At 42.6% G+C, this 23,157-nt stretch overlaps 1 protein-coding gene across 2 annotated transcripts; it reads right to left on the bottom strand.

Moving 5' to 3' along the window:
• Positions 1-683: 683 nt before the first annotated feature.
• Positions 684-23,100, bottom strand: LOC115789478 (uncharacterized). 2 transcript variants are annotated; one of them, XM_030742915.1, is made up of 12 exons: positions 22,881-23,100; positions 19,069-19,176; positions 13,464-13,662; positions 11,663-11,858; positions 11,410-11,578; positions 9,700-9,793; positions 9,543-9,578; positions 9,261-9,314; positions 9,013-9,140; positions 2,077-2,212; positions 1,803-1,873; positions 684-1,322 (listed from the first exon to the last, which is right to left on the bottom strand). In XM_030742915.1, the coding sequence occupies exons 3-12, from the start codon at positions 13,657-13,659 to the stop codon at positions 1,092-1,094; spliced, it is 1,311 nt and encodes a 436-aa protein (XP_030598775.1). In that variant the 5' UTR covers positions 13,660-13,662; positions 19,069-19,176; positions 22,881-23,100; the 3' UTR covers positions 684-1,091. The 2 variants fall into 2 exon arrangements, with proteins under 2 accessions (XP_030598775.1, XP_030598774.1); XM_030742914.1 differs by lacking the exons at positions 19,069-19,176; positions 22,881-23,100 and adding an exon at positions 14,341-14,385.
• Positions 23,101-23,157: the final 57 nt, after the last annotated feature.

The raw sequence follows: 23,157 nt of genomic DNA, 5'->3' as shown, positions 1-23,157 counted from the left end.
CCTGAGAGGACAGCTGTTAAATGAGTAAGAGTCCTTATCAGAGGTGTTCATGCTGAGACCAGTGAAGATTAAATGATTCATCTATCTGATCTGCAAGTTTATAAAAATTAGCTTGTAAATTAAAAGCTTTTTATTCTCATTATGCTTTAAGCCAGCAATAAAATAAGTCACTGTTACACCTCGGATCAAAAGCTGTAGCATAAAGTGGAGACTGTCACCAGAGAAACATTGGTTTTAATTTAAATGGCTTAATAATTTTAGCTAAAGATACCCAAGCAGACAGCATGAAGTGGCATATCCTCCAAAGCTGCTATTAAGCCTTTATCCACACCTTGGTAACATCCAGAGACACTGCCCCTGCCTCTGCAGGATGAGGGGGATTTGCAGAGGGGTGTAACATCCACATATCACTGACTTCTGTTATTCACATCAGTGTTATTTCCTCTGATCAGTGTTAGCATGCAAACCTTAAGATTAGAGACTTTAAGATTAAATTATTCTTAAATGGCATCTAATTCATTTTAACTGTGAACAGTTTTTGTGGTTTTCTGACTTTTCCTCCTAAATTAGTTTTTCTCTAAATCTCCACTTTATTTCCAGCACTGATCCTTTTCTACCATCATTCGTGTTTCCAAGGCTTCTGTTTTATTCCATAGATTAAACCGTTGCACTCAGTCTCTTCATATAATCTCAAATCTTTAATACAGAACCAGAAAAATAATAACTTATTAAAATAACTCTCAGCATGAAGAAACATTAAGAGGCTGGGAACAGGAGAAGAGTACAAGAAAACCAATAAATTACAAGAGCTGTAACTGTAAAGTACATAATGCAGGTGCAGATCTTTAATAAAATGTGATTTCTTTTTTATTACTTTTGTTTTCTTGTCTCTTTGAAAGATGACAGAGCGAGGGAGAGTTCATCAGCCATGTTTTCAACCTGTGGACTTCACAGTTAGGAGGTGTTCTCCTTCTGAATCAGAATCAATTTATTGTCATTACATGTCAGACATACAACAAAATGACTTGGACTGAAGGACGGACTGCTGCCCACACTGAAACCCATGTTAACAATGATTACAACAGCTGACATTAAGGCTTTGTTCTGGGCTGCATCAGGCTGAGTCCCTGCACAGCGAGGCACAGAAGCTCCAGCAGAACCTCCGGGGGGAGCTCGGGCCGGTCCCAGCCGTCACTCAGCTCTTTCAGCTTCTTGTCGTTCAAACAGATGAGCTCGGCCGCCCAGCGGAGATCCCCTCCCTCCTGCAGGGGGGCGGGCAGAGACTCTGGGAGTTTGGCCTGACCGTCCTTAAGTCCATCCACCTGGGGAAGCAGAGAGGGAGCTGTTCTTAGATCAGACTCAAACATGAGGAAGGCTCCACCCACAAGCTGCTGGCAGTGGGTGGAGCTGCTGATGCTGTGATGCTAGCTGTAGCAGGATCTTTAAAATCCTGCTTGTAAACTTCACCATGCTCAGATATTTATGGAGAGGAACGGCGTTCTTTCTCTACAGTGAAAGAAGCAGCAGCTTAAAGCACTCTGCAGCTACTCTACAGCATGGCTCTGTAGGGCAGAGTCTGAGTGCTAAACTGGACCACAGCAAGTTTGTGTCTAATGGTCTGCAGACAGCACTGAGGCTCAGAGGATTACTTCCTGTTGCTCAGAGGGAGCTCCTGTTTGAACAGTAGATCAGTTAAGGGGGCAGCTCACACATGCTCAGTGAGAGCTGAGCCTGTACATTAAGGTGTGCTGAGGGTGGGAGCTACTGGAAGAGTATGTAGATGAATGAGTGAATGGACCCACCAGCTGGCTGAGGACTCTCAGAGTATCTGGACTGCAGCTGGTCAGGAGTGGAGACATTTCACCTGGCAGAGCTGCAGACAGAGGAAGACTGATGAAGATGTGAAGAGCTGCAAACACTTCAGATGTGTCAGGAAAACTCTGAGCTGAGCTCTCACACACTCTGAAATCAGATCTAAGCATCTTTATCTCAACCTACCATCTCCAATCCATACACCATACCTGTTCCAGAGGATCTACATGTTACTGGAAATGACTCTGAGGTCAGCTGACTTACCATCCAAAGCGCTGACCAACAGGTGAGCAGCGTCCTTCACAGCTGTGGAGATGTTTGAGACATCAAGAAGGTCCATGAATGAAGAGACAGCATGAGACCGAGGATGCACAGACGCTTCCTTACTGCACTGATCCAGCTGAGAGGAGCAGAGCATTATTATTGTATTAGTATTGTTAATAGTAGTGGTAGTGGAAGTAGTAGTAGTAGCAGTAGCAGTAGTAGTATCAAAGCAGAGTGGGGTGTAGTCATACAGGTCCTGTGTCAGTGCTGGTTGTTGGGCCTGTCATGCTTAAGATCGTAAAGAGACACCAGCAGCATGTTTAATTCAGATCTCTTTGTAAATACCCAAAGGCAAACAAGCAGAACATAATCATTAACGGGGATGTAGAAATGTCATTTAAATGCTCAGCCGGACATTCACAGCTGCAGAAGAGATGACAGTTTATGAACATGACTGTAAGACTGTGCTGTCCACATGTCAGTAAGCACATACTGTGAACTCCAAACACACGACGTTTAGTTTTCCCAGAGATTTATTTGTGCCGCCATTTTTCCAAGAACTAAGAACTAAGGCCCCCTCCACACAATCTCGCGAGAACAAAATAACTCCCAAACGATGTTAACAATCTCCCTCTCTCTTTAAAACAAAAATAGAAAAACAATAAATGAGAGGTTCACCTTGACTGTTAAAAACAGTCACCAAGGACAAAAGTGTATCTGAACACAGTAACATTTTTTTGTTTGTTTGTTGTGGTAAACAGATTAACATTATTGTAAACAAGAACTGCAACCAAGTATATACTACATAGTGCATGTAGCATCACAATACCCATACACCGTCATCCAGTGCCTTATGAAGCATAAGTGGGGAAGCACAAACAGTCAGCAAGCTGTGAGTTAGCTTCTGACCAGCAAACCTCTTTGATTGTTTTTGCTTGCAAGACTTCTTTAACGCTGCTGATTTCTAATCTGAACCTCTTTCAGTGACCTGTTTTGTAGACTTAAGTACATCAAACAAGGAATGGTTATCTGTAACTCATATGAGCAGAATAGAGTTGGGATCTGCTTTACCAGTGGTGAGCTCAGAGTAGAGCGTGGCCAAGAAAATCGAATTGTCAATACCATCTGACATAGCAAGGGTTTCTCCTGCGAGTGTACTTCTTACCACACGCCTGATCTTTTTAGACTGTCAAAACAAAGGGGAAATTTTTCCTGTCTTTCCCATGAGAGCAATTAAAGCCCCTCCCTGTGTACCTCAATCTGGAAGATTACCCAGAGAGGCATCACTGAACACGACTAAGCTCAAATCACTACTGTTGCCCAAATGTTGGAACTTTAGTGTGACTGTCTCTGACTTAAGTTTGCGAATCACTTTGTTCACTTCATGTATGGACTGAACAGTGGCATTTTTGATGCTAGATGCCAGGCTACAAGTGTCAAACATAACATCTGGCCTCGTCTGTTTGGCAACCCACAAAATTTGTCCTATTTTGGACCTAAGCTGGTCTCTCCCTGTCTCGTTTAGTGGAGCATCTCTCTGCACAGCCCGTGCTGCTTTTAAATGAACTGGTTGTAGGCTGTCAATATAACTGTGTTGATGCACGTGCACTATACCATCCAAAGTAGTAATGTCCATTCCCACATAAGAAAAACTCTCATGTTCTTCACGGCCCACATGAAAAGCAGACTGAAGTACAGGGAGAACATTAGTTACAAAGTGCTTTGATCCCGCCCAAAGAAAATCATCTACGTGACACGCCAGTACTCCTGTCACCTCAGACTCTTCATTCTGCCAGTAAAACACTGCAGGATCAACTTTTGACATTTTACCACCAGTGCTGAGCATGAGTTCTTTGACCCTGTTGTACCAGTAGAGGGAAGCGTCTGTCCATATACACATTTCTTTAGCTTCCACACAACATTCTCCGTGCCCACCTCAGGTGGGGGGCTGAATGAAAATGTCCCGTGAGAGTTCCATAGCCTGTAAAAAGGCAGATTTAATATCCATAGAATGAACTTTCCACTTGTTTTGACAGATCACTGCCAACAGCAGCCTGAGTGACTCTGATGCACATGTGGGAGAGTCTTTCTGTAACTCGTTAATGTTGATTTCTTCAAAACCTCTCGCCACAAGGCGGGCTTTGGGAATGATACCTTCTGAGGTTTCTTTTAATGTACAGACATAGTCAAAATACATTTTTGACCTCTGTCCATGACCTCTTCATAGATATTGTTATTTTTCCAATTCTCAATCTCTTCCTGTTTAGCAGCATCAAAAGAAATGTCTTTAGCAATGAGTACATCAGCTTCTGTGTTTTCAGATACAGTGTGAAGATCATCAACCTGTGACATGTCTACCGCTCGTTTTTGTCCCTCGCTGTCGTCAGGTTCAAGACTCTGTACATTGTACCAGTTTTTGTATTGCCCCTTGGCTTTTCCTGCTCTGTCTAAAACTCTGACAGTGTGTTTAGTACCATCATCTCTGTTAGTAAATGTAACTGTCTGACCTGTTTTCAGTCTGACCTCTGTAGGACCCTGAGTATAGTTGTATTACTCTCTTCTTCAGTATGTCTGTCATTAGTCTGTCTGACATTCCTCTCCTCTGTTTCTGTATTGCCAGTATTTTGTTGTTCTCCACTAACACTCATTTCATCATCTGAGCTCTCTGACGCCTCAGTGTGAACCATGTTTTCACTTCCTTCATCCTCTTCAGGAACACTGGGCAGGACTGTTTTATTCTCATCCTGTGATTTCATTTTGTTTAGCCTGGACTGATGTACTCGGACAAGAATCCCACCATGTCTCACAAAAACCACAACTCCGTCCTGACCAATAACTACACCAGGGCCCTTCCACTCTGTACTATCTGCTCTCTTATAGTACCCCTTGTCTCCCGTCTCATACTTTTCATCTGTAGGTCTTAGCTGCCTGCGCAAAGCTCTTCTTATTGTGTTTGAGCATTCCACCTCTGTGAAAGCTCTTCTGGAAGCATGTAATGCTGCTAGGTGCTGTCCTACTCTAGTGCTCATAGAAGTATCCTCTAAAGCAGGTGGTTTATCAACCAAAACAGAAGGAAGATTAGGACTGTGACTATAACCATGTACACTGACCATACTGTTTTTGGCCATAAGAGCCCAGTCTAGAGCAGTTTGCCGACCACACCCATTTTCCTTTTTCACCTTCAGGAGCATGTAAGTCAGTGTCATGTTGTGTCTCTCTAACAGTCCATTGCTCCATGGACTGTAGCCTGCTGTAGTCTTTGTCTCAATGTTGAATTTTTCTGCCATGTCTCTAACTTCCTCATTGTTGAATTCCCCACCATTGTCAGTGTAGATTCGTTTGGGGGCACAATGAACACTTATCCACGAGTGAATGAAGGAGTTGACGATCTCGGAGGGTTTCTTGGTCGTCACAATGTTTCCGGCGCTGAAACGGGTAAAAAGGTCGATGATGTGCAGGTACCATACGCCAGCCTCCAACTCGTGTAGATTCATTGCCACCGTCTCATTGTACTCTGAGGCCAGAGGCAAACCAACAGCAGGCTTGGGCTTTGCCCTGCTGTACCTCTGACATATCTCACAGTCACAAATAATCTCCTGCAAGAGGATTGGACAGTCTTTGTCAGTATTTCCAGAGGTATGAATGAGTCACTGCAGCCGGTCTGCAGAGGCATGGCCAAACTGCTTGTGAAGTTTCAGGAGAACCTTACGCTTCTCTTTTGTAGACATCTCTGCTGTGACAACGAGGACTTCACTTCTCTCAAAAATACAGCATCCAATTTAACAAACAAGGTTTCCATACCGGTATCTTTGTTCAGATCCTCCGCGGGTATTTCCAATGCAATCTCTCTGGCTCTCCCTTCAAGCCCCAGCACCAGTGCTTGTTTCTTCTTATCCAAATCCGTAACAAGTCTCCAAATGTTAACCTCATTTTTCCAGCACTCATATGGCCTGGCTTCATCAAACTTTGGCGGTACTCCGTAATTGGTAACCATCCTCTGCTACCTTTGAAAACTCCAAAAACACGACGTTTAGTTTTCCCAGAGATTTATTTGTCCCGCCATTTTTCCAACAACCACAGAACTAACGCGCCCCTCCACACAGTCTCGCGAGAACGTAATAACTCCCAAACGATGTTAACAGGAGGTGCTGTGGTTTCTCCTGCAGCCCTTCCAAACAGGACATAGGTGTTCAGTCTGTTTCTAATTGTGCTGTCATGATCTTTAACCTTTAACATGCTAACTGAGGCCTGTAGAGTCTCAGATGGAGCTCTCAGGTGTTTTGCAGTTTCTCTGAGCGTTGTGCTGGAAATTTTTATCGCTCTGATATAGGGGTGTGCGATATATATTTTCTACGATAATATCGTAATTGCCGTGTTAACGATGTGTGAGCTGACATTATTGAGTATGCTAATTAGGAAAAAAAAACAACAATCAAACACTCGGCTCCACGCGTTCAATACTTTTTGCTTTAGTACAGGCTGCTGCGTGTGCGCATTGAGAGTGGCTGTACTGTGCGCTAGCATAGCTGCCTAAACAACACACCTAAAGCTGGAAATGAGTGAACACACTGCGCCAGGGGAAGAAACGCAGACATCACCAGCCTCGCACTCTACCGCCTTCCTAGGTGAGGAGGTGGTTTGCAGTTTACAGACTGTAAGAAAGCAGACAGCTCGACAACTGACCTCTTCCATCATCAACGAGTATGAAGAATATGAAAAGTTTCGGGAACTCGTTGTCCAAGACAAACCACGACTAGTGGAATAAAGAGAAAAATAATGGATGGATGGATGTTTATATCCTTTAAGTTAAAGTAGGGATGTTACAGTCACTGCGTCATAACCCAGCGACATTCTCGGAGCTCACCTGTTTGGAGCCTCGGATAATACACTGAAGCAGTGTTGCAGAAAAGTGGGTTTCTGATCAGATGAAAGTGTGTAGTTTCTGTGATTTATTTTGCTATAATGTAGGGGAATCCCCCTGGACGGCCTCTTTTTTTATTTTTATTTTTTCTCCTTCTGTCAAGTCTTTTGTATTGAGCAATTGCTTTTGAAAAACTCGCCAAAGTTTTTCTATTAACATTTGTCATGCCCAGGACACTCTTGAAAAAGAGATTTCAATCTCAATGTGTTTTTCCTGATTAAATAAAGGTTAAATAAAATAAAAATAAGTTAATGTCTCAAAAACACTGATTTAAGTCTTATATTTTACCAGCTTGCACTTCTTGTATGAGCACATTTTTAAATAATGCGAAATATCGTTTATTATCGTTATTGAGAAAATTGCAGAAAATATCTAGATATTTTTTGTCAATATCGCACACCCCTACTCTGATATTGGTATTTTACTGTCATTATTCTATATCATTTATTAGTACCTATATTAATCACACACACTGGATTAATGGTCACATTTTATATCACCTATATTGTCACTCACACACTGGAACGCTGCATGCTTTAGGTGAGTGGAAAGGACTGAGGCCTGTTCGGCTCAAGGCCTCATTTTTTTTCCCCTTAGTGACACTATATCACCAACTCAAGGTCAGGTTGCTGGGAACTGTGTGTCCCGAAGTGGGGGGTTGAAGTCCCACCTGAGCTAATTTAATAATCTAAGGGAGTAAATTTGTATATTAAGATAAGACCACCCTAAAAGTGTTTCTAGTAATGAGAAAATATGGACAGCTGGGCGGGGGAGTGTTTCTGTGGGAGGCATTTTCACGTGGGAAAGTTGTCTTGACAGCACCAGAGAACTGTGTCAGGGAGCCTCTGCAAAAGAATCGAACTAGTATGGTTCATAGTGGATTGAAAGCACCACTCTGTGCCTATTATCCTATGATAAACTGAGAGGGAGGGGTGAGCTTGGGGGATAAAATGCAGTGGTGAGTTGGGAGAGAGCGCTTCTTGCTCTTCGCACTCTCCTTGCTCACTCTCTGTCTCCTTTGCAGCAGCTCTGAGGCTCTCACTCCCGGGAGGGCTATTTGCTTTCTTGTACTCTGTTTAACTCTGGACTTCTACTTCTTCTTTCACCCTTTTTACTCACTTTTTCACTCAATACTTTCTTCCACTCTTTTGTACTTTACTTCTCACATCTCACTTTTTAACTTCGCTCACTGTCCTGTCCTCTCCTTTTTCTGTTCCTGCATCTTTCTCTGTCTCTGTGTGTGTATATCTCAGTCTCAACTATGTTACTGTCTGTGTTTTGGTCTTTGTCTTTGTTTTGTGTAACTAAGATGTCTAATAAACAGCCTGCACCGGAACCTGTTCCAGGGTTTATACAGGAATCCTAGAGTTTAATTTACTACTTATTTTACTACCTCAACGTCAGCTCAGGTCCTGCAGAACAGTTTTATTTTTATACAAATTTTATAGGTAAACGAACTTAAAACAAAAATGGAAAGTCAAAATATATTGAATGGGTGATGAAAAATTTACTACCCAGTCAAATTCTGTTTGTTAACTTTTACTACCTTTTAATAGCCTTAATTTGAGCTCATTTAATTTACTACCCCGCGGAAAACCTGTCTTTATCCCAGTGATTTATTGGAAATTTTGGATTTAATTGGGTTTGAATTTTTGGCCGAAAGGAACACGGAGACCCTTAAAAATGTTACCAGCAGTTGCATGATCTGAGCTTGGGGTGAATTTGCTGGGATGTTCACTCCTGGGAAAGTTGTGGCACACCTGTTAACACACCTGAATTCTTCAGACCAGCAACTTGCCCAAATGTCTGCTTTTATGGAGCTCTCACACTTACTGATTATCAATTAATCAAGTGCCTTTTAAATTGTATGGAAGCAGGAAATCTCTGTGCATATAGACTGTCAAAACTCACATGACTGTACGTTGGACCGTCTCTTCACTTTTCCTTTCAAATTTCCTGCCCACAGTAGCTGAAGATGAGAGGTAAAACTTCAGAAGTATAAATGTTCTTCTTACTGTTTGCTCCAGCAGAGAGAGAGCATCTTCATCCTCCACAAGCTCACTGAGTTTTTTCAGCAGATCAGGACGGGTTGACCGAGGAAGATGTGCCAGAGGCTGCAGAAGAGCTTCCTTCCTCTCCAGTTCTGCACCAAAGACCACCAAAGACTCAATCATACCATCAGTAACAGGAGATCCATGAGATCCAACAGCAGGTCTCAATGTCAAATCTCACTGATTATTATTATTTGATTATTTCCTCCTACCTTCTTTTATTAGTTGTAGGGGCCCACTGTTTATGTCATCACTGAAGAGTCTATCTGGAAACAGTAAGAAGGACTTAAAATATAACCACTGCAGCTACTCAGCATCGCCATGTCTGCTGAAGTCAGAAATTAGAGACTGTCTGAGCTGAGGTTAGCACCGACTGCTGCAGACTGAACAAAAGCTGTGAAATCAGTCACATCCCAGCGTGATGCTCCAAAACCTCAGGTCACAGCGTGATGACACTTCTTTCTGTCACAGGAATGTGACAGAGTTCAACCTACCGAATAAGCTTCGAGTCCAAGGTTCACATGAGATCTCTGAATGAGAGAAGGAGACAGAAATCATACTCAGTAACACACACACACACACACACACACACACACACACACACACACACACACACACACACACACATTAAGCACAGTGTTGTGCTCTTACTCAGCTTCTCAGCCTCCATCTTTATCTCCATCAGGCTGTAAGCAAAGGTGGTTTTTTCTGGAACAGTGAAGCTCGTCTCCATCTTTCTGCTGCCCTGAAGACATTTGTTGGTTAAATCAGTAAAATACATACCTGTACAATCAATACACAACTATGGAAGATCATGCACCCTAATCAAAAACAAATGAGACAGAATCATCCCAGTGAACCTGCAACCAAGGAGATGTTAACTACCTCAGTGACCTCACTGTCAATGTTGGGCAAGCCCCCCCCACCCCACCAGTGTGCCCTCATTATACAGTATGTCAGCTAAGATGCCTGCATACACAATTCTAAAGATGTTCTCACACAGGACCTCTGGACAATTTCAGGACATTAAGACTGGGATATTATCCAAAAGCTGAATGTTACAGATGACTCTGTAAATCCACCTGAAATTAATTGCACTATTGTTAGTGTCACAGCTGTGTGCGGGAAAGGCAGGGAGGACCCCAGTGCAGGACACGGCGAGAGTAGGTTCGGAGGGAAGTTTATTTGAAAACTCAAATAACTACCAAACAGTACACTTGAAACTTGAAACTCGAAAGCAGGAAAAACTCGAAGGACAAAACACACAGGCAAAACTGACGAGGACCTGAACACTGAACTAAACACTGAGACTTAAATACACAAAGGAAACGAGGGGTGAGGGGAAACAACTGGGAACAACAGGTGAAATGAATGAGACTAATGACAAAGGGGAAGCAAAACTAAACACAAAGCACAAGGAACACGAAACTGTCATAATAAAACAGGAACTGACTAAACATAACAGATACTAACCTAAACACAGAAAACTTAATGCAACATTACAAAACAAAACAACAAAGGAAACCAAACCGCACACTCAAATAACACAGAGAAACTAAAAGCAACACTAAGAAAACAACCTGAAAAGTACAACAAAAGAAAGCTACACAAAATAACTCAAAACGCTGGGCCACTGGCCCAGGATCATGACAATTAGTTGCAATAACATACCACACAGACTTTGTACCAGGAAGATGGAAAGTTGAACATCATGTCCAAGTAGTGGCACAAGTTTGTTCTCACATACAGCTCCATCAGATAATGCCTACAGTGGCTCAGGGCTGCAGTGCATGTGTTTATGTGCCACTCAGCCTCTGCGTGACCACGCCCATTAAAATTGTCTGGTTCCACCCTCAGTCAAGCCATTGTGGTGGTCCAATGGGTCATAACATACATATGTGTTATGTGAGTTACAACTTTATACACTAAATTATTTCCAAGTATGCAGAAATGACAACAGTAACTGAGACAAAGCTGTTTAGATAGTAGTTTGAGAAGTATGCTCTTCTTGGTTGTTGAATCTTTTAAAAATGGTTCTTTTAGTCACTTTAACCAATCTGATACTCAGGAGGGTTTTCTGGGGGGGGGATTTTGGTGCATGTAGGAACCTTTTTCTTCCCCAAATGTGGCGCTGAAACAGGTCCTCCCAAGGGAGCTGGTTTTCCTGATGCCAGGAGCATGGAGTCAGTTTAGATTATATGAAGAGACAGAAGTTACTGACACAGCCTGGACTGTGGCAAGTTCTTCAAGATGCCACCTAACTGACAAACTGTGTACAGATGAACTGAGGAGAAGTGGAGATTTAGTCCCTGAGAACAAAGCTGAGCTCAGAATGTCTTCATCTTCCATAGATTCACTCACCCTCACAAACAGACTCAGCATCTTTATCCAGGAGGCTAAAATGGAGCCACCCCTTGTGTGCTTTCTAATAAGTGTGACAGGATCAAAGTTGTAGATTGTCTGGTGAACAAAAGCCAGTTTATCTGTCTCTGCGAGTGCCAGCATGCTCACTTTGTCCACATTTATTGTCCTAGAAACAGAAAGCAACAGAGGTGAAAGGGTTAGTACATGTTTGGAAAACCTGTGATTGCTGAGCAGAGAGACAGAAACACACCTGAACCTGGTCCTCAGCGCTTTAAGGTTGACCTTCTTGGTCTTCATGCTGACAGGCTGATGTAGTCCATCCACACTATCACTGCGTGCTTTAATTTCAGCTCCATACACACCACCCTCATTTCCACCTACACCTCCTCTCCCAGTCATCTTTACTGAAGTCATGAAATCACTCACAAAGAGCTCGTCTGTGTACTCTAGAGGGAGATCGTAGCATCATTTACACAAGATGCAGTTGTTCTATTTTATATGAGGTCAACTTGCCACCATACACAGGTCAGCATAGCAAACTAACCACCAACTACTTTAATCAGATTAAAGTAACTTATCCAAGTCACTGTGCATTACTATTTTTGTCATTTTCCTCAGCACAAAGATATATTTTTGCTTTCTTCTTGCATCTCGGGGAGTGACGTCTGGCCGATGCAACAATTGCGTCCCATTTTCAGCATGAGGACAATAACAGCACAGTGACACAAACTAAACAATGGAGGGAGGAGAGAGATGCGTGTTTTCTAGCTGAAACACAGGCACTATTGTGAGTTTGTGTCAGCTAAATATGATAACATTAAGTGTGCTGCTGCTGCTGTTAAAAAGTGAAAGTGATTTTCAGTAGTTGGCCAAAAAATGACTGCCTGTATTTAAACAGCTGTAAATGACTTGTTGACCTATAATCTGTGAAACTTGTGTCAAACATATCTCTCATGAATGATATCAAGTCATTAGCTGTTTAAAGTAACTAATAAAGTAACTTGTAATCTTCTAAATTTAAGTAATCAGTAAAGTAGGTTATTTTTAAAGGGGTAATCAGTAATCAGATTACTTTTTCAAGGTAACTATGCCATCACTGCTAACCACCCTTCATGACTTGATAATTGGAACAAATAAGTATAGCTGTGCATTCACATTTTTTTCTTTATTGCGCCAAGTGAGACACACAGACCCACAAATCCAGAAATGTTCTGGTTGTATGTTTTTCATCTGAAGACCTCAGCCTTATGGTTTTACTGACACTTCCAGCATAAAGCATCCTCTGTGAGGAAGCTTTATGCTGTGAAATGGGACAGGTTGGATCTGTGGTGTAGTATCACAGGGTGGGGCCAGTCCTAGATTTATAATCCCAGATAGAGAGTTTGCTAATGGGATCTGCTTTGTGCCAGCCATACCGGAGCTTAGTCTTATTTTTCCTGAAGGCTAAACCTTCATATTAGCTGCTTTCTGAAGGGAGGCAAGGCCACGCATTTTCCCATTATGGTATTTGCCAGTTTGGTTCAGGCAAACAGCTTTCCTTTGAGCTGCTGCCCTCTCTGGGGCTGAAGACCATCTTCCACCAGGAGCAGTCACCTACTTTGTCTGACCTTTCAGGCATACAGTATCTCCTTCATAACCCGGCCATCATGCCGGAATTACTGCTCTGTTTTGAGGCTGTTGGTGTGGCATACGGCTTCAGAGAGATGGTGAGCTGCTTCCTTTAAGTATGGGATGTTGGGATGTGTCAGGCCTCAGTGTTCATCGTGCCAACTCTGATTTGTAGGTGGCTCCTCCATTGTGGCCTCTATGGCTGCCTCCTGGCTGTATTAACTGTACTGCTGACCCATATGGTGGCATGTGGACTACGTGTACGTTACATAAATAATGCTGATTCTATGAATAAGGTCAACATGCCAATAGCATCATTAGTGGGACTCCATCAGAAAAATAGAACGGAGCTATATTTAATCTGTGCCGTGACCTCTATCCACAGAACCAAATGTAATCCTTTGTTTGAATGCGTGTTTGTGTTCATGTGTCAGATCACACACCTGAGGAGAAGTCTTCCTCCTCCGTGAGCTCGGGCAGGCTGAACTCCAGTATCTTGTACTTCTGCACTGGCCAGAATCTTCCTTTACTGACTTTGACCAGAGTCAGCAGATCGATTTGCTTGTGTAAACTCTCGTTATAGATGAGGTCATCACCTCCCACCTTTTTAATAAATTCTTTGGCTTCAGCTGCAAACATCTTCTGTGGACACAATAATAGAGATTCTTCTTGAACATTGATCATTTCCACTTTCTCTTTGCTTTCAATGAATTTCTTGGTGATCATTTCTGGTTATGCTGCAGATTAAGGTGAGTGCTGGGATGCTGTATAAAATGCATATATAACAGGTGGTCTTCAAATCATTACAACCCCAGATTTAATATAAAATGATAAAAATGAAGATGTTTAGCTGCTTCTCAAGCAGCCTGATAGTAATGAATTGTCCAGCCTAGAAGTGATAAATGCATGAATTAGCTTTCCAGCATCGCTCTGAGAAAGAATGTTTCTTGTTTTAGAAATATTGAGAGTGAAGTCATAAACGTATGAGTGTTCTTCAAGATAAACATGCTTTTTTCCACATGTGCACAGAATAACTTCTCAGAGTTTGGGACGATAATTTCTTATACAGATATGTACACTCTGCTCACATTTTCACACAGCATCCCAAATGATATCACATTATTATAAATGATGCCTTCAGTGATCGCAGAGCAGTCAGCAAAAACTAACACATTAGCTTCTAATATGTGATGACCTGCAGAATCACAACCTTAACTTAAAAAAATCAAACAGACGGCACAAAAATATCTTTTTGTCTTAATGTCGTTAATGCGTAAGACCTGAGAACCAGAAAGCAGCACTAGAAATCATCAGCCTTACCGTGCTCGAGGTTTAAAGACGATCAAATCATGCAGATGAACAGAATCGACCTGCAGGAAATGAGTCACAGCGTGCTGACAAATCTCTAACCTCAGTGCCGTAACCCTAACCCAGAGCACAGCAGGTGGAAGCTGCACAAACCTTTCACAAAGCATTCTTCTTATCACAGAATTACCCTCACTGTTACACATTTACTATAAATGATACATTATTGCACTGATCGTGTAAAAGGTAACAGTCCTCGTTATAACTGGCCTGCAGAGGGACTTTTTCTGTGACTCTCATCATGAGAAAACAAACGTCTTCCACTGAATTCACCTGATTTATCTTTATGTTCAAACAACCAAATTTAAGTCAAAGTTAATGAGTTCTTAATGAGGAAGCATGAGCTTTGCTTGTACTGAGCTGATAAAAGATCATAAAGTTTGAAAAGAGTCACAAAGTTCACAGTTTGCGTGCTGATGTGAAAAAAGGAAGCTGGGCGGTTAAATGAGAAAAAAGTCTCAAAATAAACTTAAAAACAGGAAGTACGACAACCACAGACGCACGAGGAAGTGACCTAACACCGCTGAACAGCAACATCCTCTTACAACGTATTTGGCAGCTATTTCAAGATTTCAGGTCCATGTTTGTTTTCTCTTTGGGTTCTTTGATTAATGAGCTTCAGATGCTCTTTAATATAATGATGCACATACATGTGAAGGCTGATGATTGGCATTAATGTCATATTTCTGCTAAATAACAACCATTTCAGTTCACATGTGTCAGCAAACTAATAAGCAGCTGAAAAATGAAGACAGAATAAAATAAGTTGAAGTTTACTTTTTCTACTTTTCCTCATTTTTGTGCAGAAATTTTACCACACTTTTTAAAAAGAAACAAACCAAACAACAGCAGAGCTTTTTGCTCCATGACACATGCAAATGAAATGACCTGATTTGAATCAATAGGTGTTCCCACTGAGCCACTGTCTAAAATAAATAAAATCTAAAAGTGTTCTGCAGTTTGAAGACTGGAAGGAAACATGGCTGAGTGTGGGTCAGAGCTGCCAGCTCAAACAATGGAAGCAATTATGAACCTCTTACAATATTTCCCAGAAATCAAACCTGCCGTCAGACAGATGAGATCGAAGCTTCAAAGAAGAAAACTAAAAATAAAATGCTTTAAAAACAGAAAATGCAGCAGAAAAACTCATTCAGAAACAGGAGACATTGTAAAGAGGAGGGTTTGTGTTCTTTGTGGTTAACTCTGTGAGCTGCTGATCCTTTGACCTCCTGAGGGAACTCAGTTCAGTCCTCCTCTAAGCTGAAGAAAGTTCTCCCAAAATGCTTCCTTGGCCTACAAGAGGCCCCTCCCTGCCCTGCTTTAGGGAAGCTACAGTGCTGCTGCCGGCATCCATGCAGGAATGTACGGAAACATTTACAAATGAACCATCAGTGAATTCACACTATGTCAGTGGCAGTGACGTGCAGTCAGGGGAGGCAGGTGAGGCACGGCCTCACCTGTCATCGTGGAAATATAAAATTAAAAAATAAATTAAATGGTTATATTCATTCAGTGATTTGTATTTTAAAGTTCTTTTCCATTTAACTACACCATTTTTAGATTAGTTTTTTCAAAATCGCTGAATTTTCGCATTTGCCGGTCAAATACTAAGAGACGAACGGTGAGGCACCAGCCCGGCGAGCCGCACCACGGATTGCGCAATCCGTGGTGCGGCTCAGTATAGTCATTGCCAATGACTACTAACTGTGCTGGCATGCTATGCAGTGAGACCGGATTACTTTCCCTTTGCATGTGGCTATTAAAATGTTCTAACACTTTTACTATATGAACTAAATTTCCATATTTTAGCTGGTGTATATAATGCACAGTTTTTTTTTTGTTTTTTTCATTAACAACTGTATGTGTGTGTAATGCATTCTTGTGTTGAGCGATCATGAAACTGCTGCGAAGAGACACTAGGTGAGGCACGCAGTTCTCGTGCCTCATGGTAGGGGGCGCTGGTGATCCCAGGGACTCTACGACTCCTCGGCGGCAAGCTACCATAAACAGTTAGCAAGGCCAGTTAGTTTTTCCTGTTGCTTGGCCTTATGTTCAACATGGAAGATTACATAACTCAACTGAAAGAATTTTCTAAACTGGACTTTCAATCGAAGCAGAAGATAATAATTAAAGGAAGACCAACACCGGAGCTAAAAGGTTTGCTTCAGACTATGTTAATGTTAAACAAAACAACTGTTGCCAATCAAATGGTGAATAAGCTATATGTTTGTAAATCTGATGTGATGACGTCAGTGCCTCACCAGTCACGACCCTCACCGCACGTCACTGAATATAACAGTGGACGTGCAGCCTGAATGGGACTCGAACCTGTGGAAAGTTCCAGATTGAAGACAACAGGATGTGACTGAGCTACTCTTGGAGCAGAGAGAGGCGGGAGGTGGTTCACACCAAGGGAGGATGTTAAAGTCAGTGTGGGAGAATCCAGCTGTTTTTGGACTCTGACACAAGGGGGCGACTTTCTCTATGCATGTGCGACACACTGATTTTTAGAGAGAGACTCTGAATGTGTTCACACTTGGATTTTCAGCAGGTGAAGTTTCTGGCTGAACTTCAGCAACTTCCAAGCTTTATGAAGACAAGGAGAGTCTGAAGAAGCTCTGGTGACACACAGATAAAGATATAAGTGCCACTGGAGTATATAGAAAATATTAGGTGAGCAGCTGTTTTAGCACGAGCCTTCATCATAAAACAGATTGCAGCCATTTTAAAGAAAACCTACAAAAGCAGCAGTGATACAGACCTGACAGTGATGCATCAGCACGAATATGAAACAGTAATGAAGCAAAACTGGAAATAACCACAAGACAAATAGCACAGAGATAAGCAGAGCACAAAAAATGTAAGCTTCAGAAACTTAAAACCTAACCCTAACCCTAACCCCCTTAAAACCTGGCACATGTACCTAACAGCTGGATTAATATAACCTACAGCAGGAGATAACCCTGGTTTACCTGCTTTATATCCTGACAACCTACTGCAGTTTTAAAACTGATCAAATATGAAAATGGGCAACATCAACGGCCCCAGAAACTTCTAATGCAGGGATCCTCAAATCCAGGCCTCAAGGGCCGGTGTCCTGCAGGTTTTAGATGTGTCCCTGATCCAACACACCTGAATCAAATGGCTGAATTACCTCCTCAGTATGCAGTCAAGTTCTCCAGAGTCCTGCTAATGACTTCTATATTTGACTCAGGTGTGTTGAAGCAGAGACACATTTAAAACCTGCAGGACACCAGACCTCGAGGCCTGGATTTGAGGATCCCTGTTCTAATGGGTGCAATTTAAAAATAAAAAAAAAAAGGGGGGGGAAGAAGAAAAGCAATCAGGAATTTCATTCAGTTTACTCATGTTTCAAATAACAGCAGCACCAAGAATCCTGACAGGACACAAAACTGCTGCCCAGCTGCTCTTTAATCCGGCAGTTTGACTGGAGCAGGGACTCGGGCACCAGTCCAATCAGAAACCACGACAGACGGGCAGGACTCAATGAAACCATTCACCATAATGAAGACGAGCAGGAATATTAAAAGGTCAAGAGGGAAGGAAAATACTGAGAAATCTGGTCTGCTCAAGTTTGTGCATTTAAGGAAAAACAGAGAGGAGAAATTAGCAGGAACCTGGAAGAAAAAGTGCAGCAAAAATCAAGTGTTTACAGTAAATCAGTCTTTTCTTTCACTGTTTTGTGGCTGGAAGAAACAGACCCCCAAAACTGGATCAGAGAACTGAGAAGAGGCTGCGATTAACCTGTAAACAGTCTCATCAGGAAAAAGAGGGGTAAAAGACTTCTAATGGGCTAAAGATAAGAGAAAAATGATGTCAGCACTTCAGGGTGCAGAGATACATGAGCTGCTAACAGAGCATTGATCTACTCAGTTTCATTTTAACCACGTGTTAAAAGAAAATTCTCAGAAATCAGGAGGTGTTATTTTTCACACGAAACCTGATTCAATCATTTTGACCTTTCAGGTGTTCCAAACAGGCCAAAAGTCTACAAAAAGGGGGCTGTGAACCAAACTGTGCCCCAACCCTGCATGGCTCACCAGCTGATGCTGAGAACATAGTGTTGCATGCACACATACGCAGATGACTCTGCTGTGAGAGTTTTTACACTAACCACAGAGATGTGACATAAAACTCTGATAAACCAACACATGCTGCTGACAGCTGCTCTTTGCTGGCTGAATAAATACATTAAATTAAAAGTCAGCAATAAGCAGGCAGCATGTTCAGGAAAACATCATCATAAAACAGTTGGTATCCAAGCTGCTGCAGTGATGGATACAAGAACCTTAATGTTTGCATAAAGGCTGCACCTAAAGCCTGGCAGGTGTACGTGTGACAGGTGTACGTGTGGCAGGTGTCCCTGTGGCAGGTGTCCCTGTGACAGGTGTACGTGTGGCAGGTGTCCCTGTGGCAGGTGTCCCTGTGGCAGGTGTCCCTGTGGCAGGTGTCCCTGTGACAGGTGTACGTGTGGCAGGTGTCCTGTGGCAGGTGTCCCTGTTGCAGGTGTCCCTGTGGCAGGTGTCCCTGTTGCAGGTGTCCCTGTGGCAGGTGTACGTGTGGCAGGTGTCCCTGTGACAGGTGTACGTGTGGCAGGTGTCCCTGTGACAGGTGTCCCTGTGGCAGTTGTACCTGTGGCAGGTGTACGTGTGGCAGGATTACCTGTGGCACGTGTCAATGGTTGAAGCTCCTCAGTGACGCTGATAGCTTTATCATCTTTGACTGTGAGGGTGAAGCAGGTATTCCCACAGCGGGGCAGGAGGAAGGAGGCTGGAAACGAGAGACAGTGATGTGCAACAAGATAACAGAATGAGCAATCAAAGAAAATCAGAACTTATTCATGCTACATACTGCCCAGAATCAATCTGATAGCCTAAAACATGTTAAAGCCGAGCTTTACTATTTCAAACTGCTGTTTATATAATCACATTATTAAAACGGTTCTGAAGGTTCAGCTTCAGCTCAGCTTTTTGTGTCATATGTAACACAGAGTCAACACAACCATAAAATGTGTTTGATGAGAGAAAAACAAAGAAGGCTGTCTCAGCATCTGAAAAATGAATGAGGAAGTCCTGAACAGATAAACATTGATAGATTTAAGCTTCCACACTGACCACAGTTCATCCCTGTAGCTTTGTAGGTGTTAAAGAGGCTGAGCGGGAATCTCTGGGTTTCTGGGTTGGATGTGTGGTCGGTTTTAGGAGCTGCTTCGTTTGCTCACATAACCACTGACCAGTGACGTGCGGTGAGGGTCGTGACTGGTGAGGCACTGACGTCATCACATCAGATTTACAAACATATAGCTTATTCACCATTTGATTGGCAACAGTTGTTTTGTTTAACATTAACATAGTCTGAAGCAAACCTTTTAGCTCCGGTGTTGGTCTTCCTTTAATTATTATCTTCTGCTTCGATTGAAAGTCCAGTTTAGAAAATTCTTTCAGTTGAGTTATGTAATCTTCCATGTTGAACATAAGGCCAAGCAACAGGAAAAACTAACTGGCCTTGCTAACTGTTTATGGTAGCTTGCCGCCGAGGAGTCGTAGAGTCCCTGGGATCACCAGCGCCCCCTACCATGAGGCACGAGAACTGCGTGCCTCACCTAGTGTCTCTTCGCAGCAGTTTCATGATCGCTCAACACAAGAATGCATTACACACACATACAGTTGTTAATGAAAAAAACAAAAAAAAAAACTGTGCATTATATACACCAGCTAAAATATAGAAATTTAGTTCATATAGTAAAAGTGTTAGAACATTTTAATAGCCACATGCAAAGGGAAAGTAATCCGGTCTCACTGCATAGCATGCCAGCACAGTTAGTAGTCATTGGCAATGACTATACTGAGCCGCACCACGGATTGCGCAATCCGTGGTGCGGCTCGCCGGGCTGGTGCCTCACCGTTCGTCTCTTAGTATTTGACCGGCAAATGCGAAAATTCAGCGATTTTGAAAAAACTAATCTAAAAATGGTGTAGTTAAATGGAAAAGAACTTTAAAATACAAATCACTGAATGAATATAACCATTTAATTTATTTTTAATTTTATATTTCCACGATGACAGGTGAGGCCGGGCCTCACCTGCCTCCCCTGACTGCACGTCACTGGTTATATTCATTACCTTTCCTTATTCAGCTTAGACATGACTGTATTTCATCATTATTTAACATTAACATAATCACGTATGAACTCTGTTTACTTGATCACATATGATGTTGATGTTGGGGGGGAAGGGGGGGGGGGTCTTTCACAGGAAGTGATCCTCAAATGGAGGTCTCAGTTCTGCTTTCAGTAGCACCCTTCCTCCTCTACTGGCTCTGAATCTGTGACGTCATCGGAGTGGATGGTTCAATGGGTTCAGGTGTAGCGACCTGTCAGTGCCCTCTGCTGGACAAATCGAGCACAACATGATGAAACCATCACGTGTGCGGCTAACCCCACTTCTTAACCCCATGTCTTTGGACTGTGGGAGGAACCTGGAGAACCCAGAGAGAACAGCACAGCAAGTGGCCCGGATTCAAACCCAGGACCTTCCTGCAGTCAGGCAACAGTGCTAACCACTGCACCACCATGCTGCATTTTTTAAAACCCTTTATTTATTGATTTTTAATATTACAAAACACACAGTAACCAGATACTTACTCTGGATGGCATTACTTTGGCCTCCAGTAACACTGTGAGAAATCTTGGAGTCATTTTTGACCAGGATATGTCCTTCAATGCACATATTAAACAAATATGTAGGACCGCTTTTTTGCATTTGTGCAATATTTCTAAAATTAGAAACATCCTTTCTCAGAGTGATGCTGAAAAGCTAATTCATGCATTTATTACTTCTAGGCTGGACTATTGTAATTCATTATTATCAGGCTGTCCTAAAAGCTTCCTGAAAAGCCTTCAGCTGATCCAAAATGCTGCAGCTAGAGTACTGACAGGGACTAGAAAGAGAGAGCAGATTTCTCCCATATTGGCTTCTCTTCATTGGCTCCCTGTTAAATCTAGAATAGAATTTAAAATTCTTCTCCTCACATACAAGGTCTTGAATAATCAGGCCCCATCTTATCTCAAAGACCTCATAGTCCCATATCACCCCAACAGAGCACTTCTCTCTCAGACTGCTGGCTTACTTGTGGTTCCTAGGATACTTAAGAGTAGAATGGGAGGCAGAGCCTTCAGCTTTCAGGCCCCTCTTCTGTGGAACCAGCTTCCAGCTTGGATTCAGGAGACAGACACCCTCTCTATTTTTAAGATTAGGCTTAAAACTTTCCTTTATGATCAAGCTTATAGTTAGGGCTGGATCAGGTGACCCTGAACCATCCCTTAGTTCTGCTGCTATAGGCCTAGTCTGCTGGGGGGTTCCCATAATGCACTGTTTCTCATTCACCTTATTTACTTTGTTTATACTCCACTCTGCATTTAATCATTAATTGATATTAATCTCTGGCTCTCTTCCACAGCATGTCTTTCTCTCCCCTCAGCCCAACCGGTCGCGGCAGATGACCCCCCCTCCCTGAGCCTGGTTCTGCTGGAGGTTTCTTCCTGTTAAAAGGGAGTTTTTCCTTTCCACTGTCACCAGTGCTGCTCATAGGGGGTCGTTTTTGACTGTTGGGTTTTCTCTGTATTATTGTAGGGTCTTTACCCACAATACAAAGCGCCTTGAGGCGACAGTTTGTTGTGATTTGGCGCTATATAAATAAAATTGAATTGAAATGAATTATCTGGGATATTAGGAGACCAACGATTCAGTTTGTATGTTTGGCATAATTGTTCAAATGTAAGAAGGTTGCCATCCTTGTAAAGGTCTGCCAACTTTTGCACACCTTTACCTGCCTAGATTTTGTACCTACCCCACCCCCCATAGGCTCTTCCTGCCTTAAAAAGTGTGTTGCCCCAAATAGATGAGGAGCGAGAGATGGAGTATCTCCCATATACTGATGCGCCCTATACATAATATCAAATGTGTTTTTTTAAAACACATTTTCTGTCATTTTCTTTAAATTGTGTGGCTTGCAGTTTGTAAGTACTGAATATGAGTACCGTGCTGCATTTATCTTTTCAGTGCAGGTTAAAATCTCCAGGAACCAGCGCCGGGTGACTTAGTGGTGATGCCTGTGACCACATGCGCATGCTGTGTTGCGGTGCAGGTGGCACAGGCTCGAGTCCTGGCCTGTCACCAGCTTGCTCATGTGTTTTCCCCCCATTCCCTGTCTCTCTCTACTACAGATAAAAGCCCACAGAAAAAAAAAGTCTCCAGGACCTGGCTGCAAAGATCAGCAGCTCTTCTAAATAAATGAATGAATTAACAATAAATCAAAACTACACAAAACACAACCTCTGAAAATGGGCTGTTTCAAAGTCAGCTGTAAGTTTGAAAACAGTTCATGCTAAATGTTTGTAAAACTCCAAAACTCCAGCTGAAATTCTGCACTTCAGTCTCACACTGACTGATTTATAACCACTGTGGCAAACCTACCAGTGTCTTTATCCCAGACATTATGGAGGCCACTGCATGACCCAGCCTCAGCTCTGAGGGCTGAAAGCAGTTTCCTCTGAATGATGGAGGGGGTGCGGATGAGGAGCTCGGAGCCTCTGCTCAGAGGAGCCAGCAGTTGATCAGGATGCATCCTGGAGGCCTTCCTTTGGAGGTTTTCCAGGCATAGCCCACTGGGGGGAGACGCTGGTGCAGATCCAGGACATACTGGAGAGATTAAACCTCAGGATCCCCCAGGAGCTGCGATCCATCAAACAGG

The sequence above is a fragment of the Archocentrus centrarchus genome, chromosome 12 (genome assembly GCF_007364275.1).
Source record: "Archocentrus centrarchus isolate MPI-CPG fArcCen1 chromosome 12, fArcCen1, whole genome shotgun sequence".
Lineage (NCBI taxonomy): Eukaryota > Metazoa > Chordata > Actinopteri > Cichliformes > Cichlidae > Archocentrus > Archocentrus centrarchus.
Note: the sequence above shows the minus strand (reverse complement) of the source record. Positions and strands in the feature narration are given on the sequence as shown.

What these genes read in the sequence shown, in the direction of transcription:
- LOC115789478 (XM_030742915.1), bottom strand. Translation starts at nt 13,659, where the DNA reads ATGTTTGCAGCTGAAGCCAAAGAATTTATTAAAAAGGTGGGAGGTGAT. An exon ending in TGCTGAGTCTGTTTGTGAGG is followed by an intron (nt 9,794 to 11,409) that starts GTGAGTGAATCT and finishes AAATGTCTTCAG; the next exon opens with GGCAGCAGAAAGATGGAGAC. An exon ending in TGAGAGTCCTCAGCCAGCTG is followed by an intron (nt 1,323 to 1,802) that starts GTGGGTCCATTC and finishes CTGCTTCCCCAG; the next exon opens with GTGGATGGACTTAAGGACGG.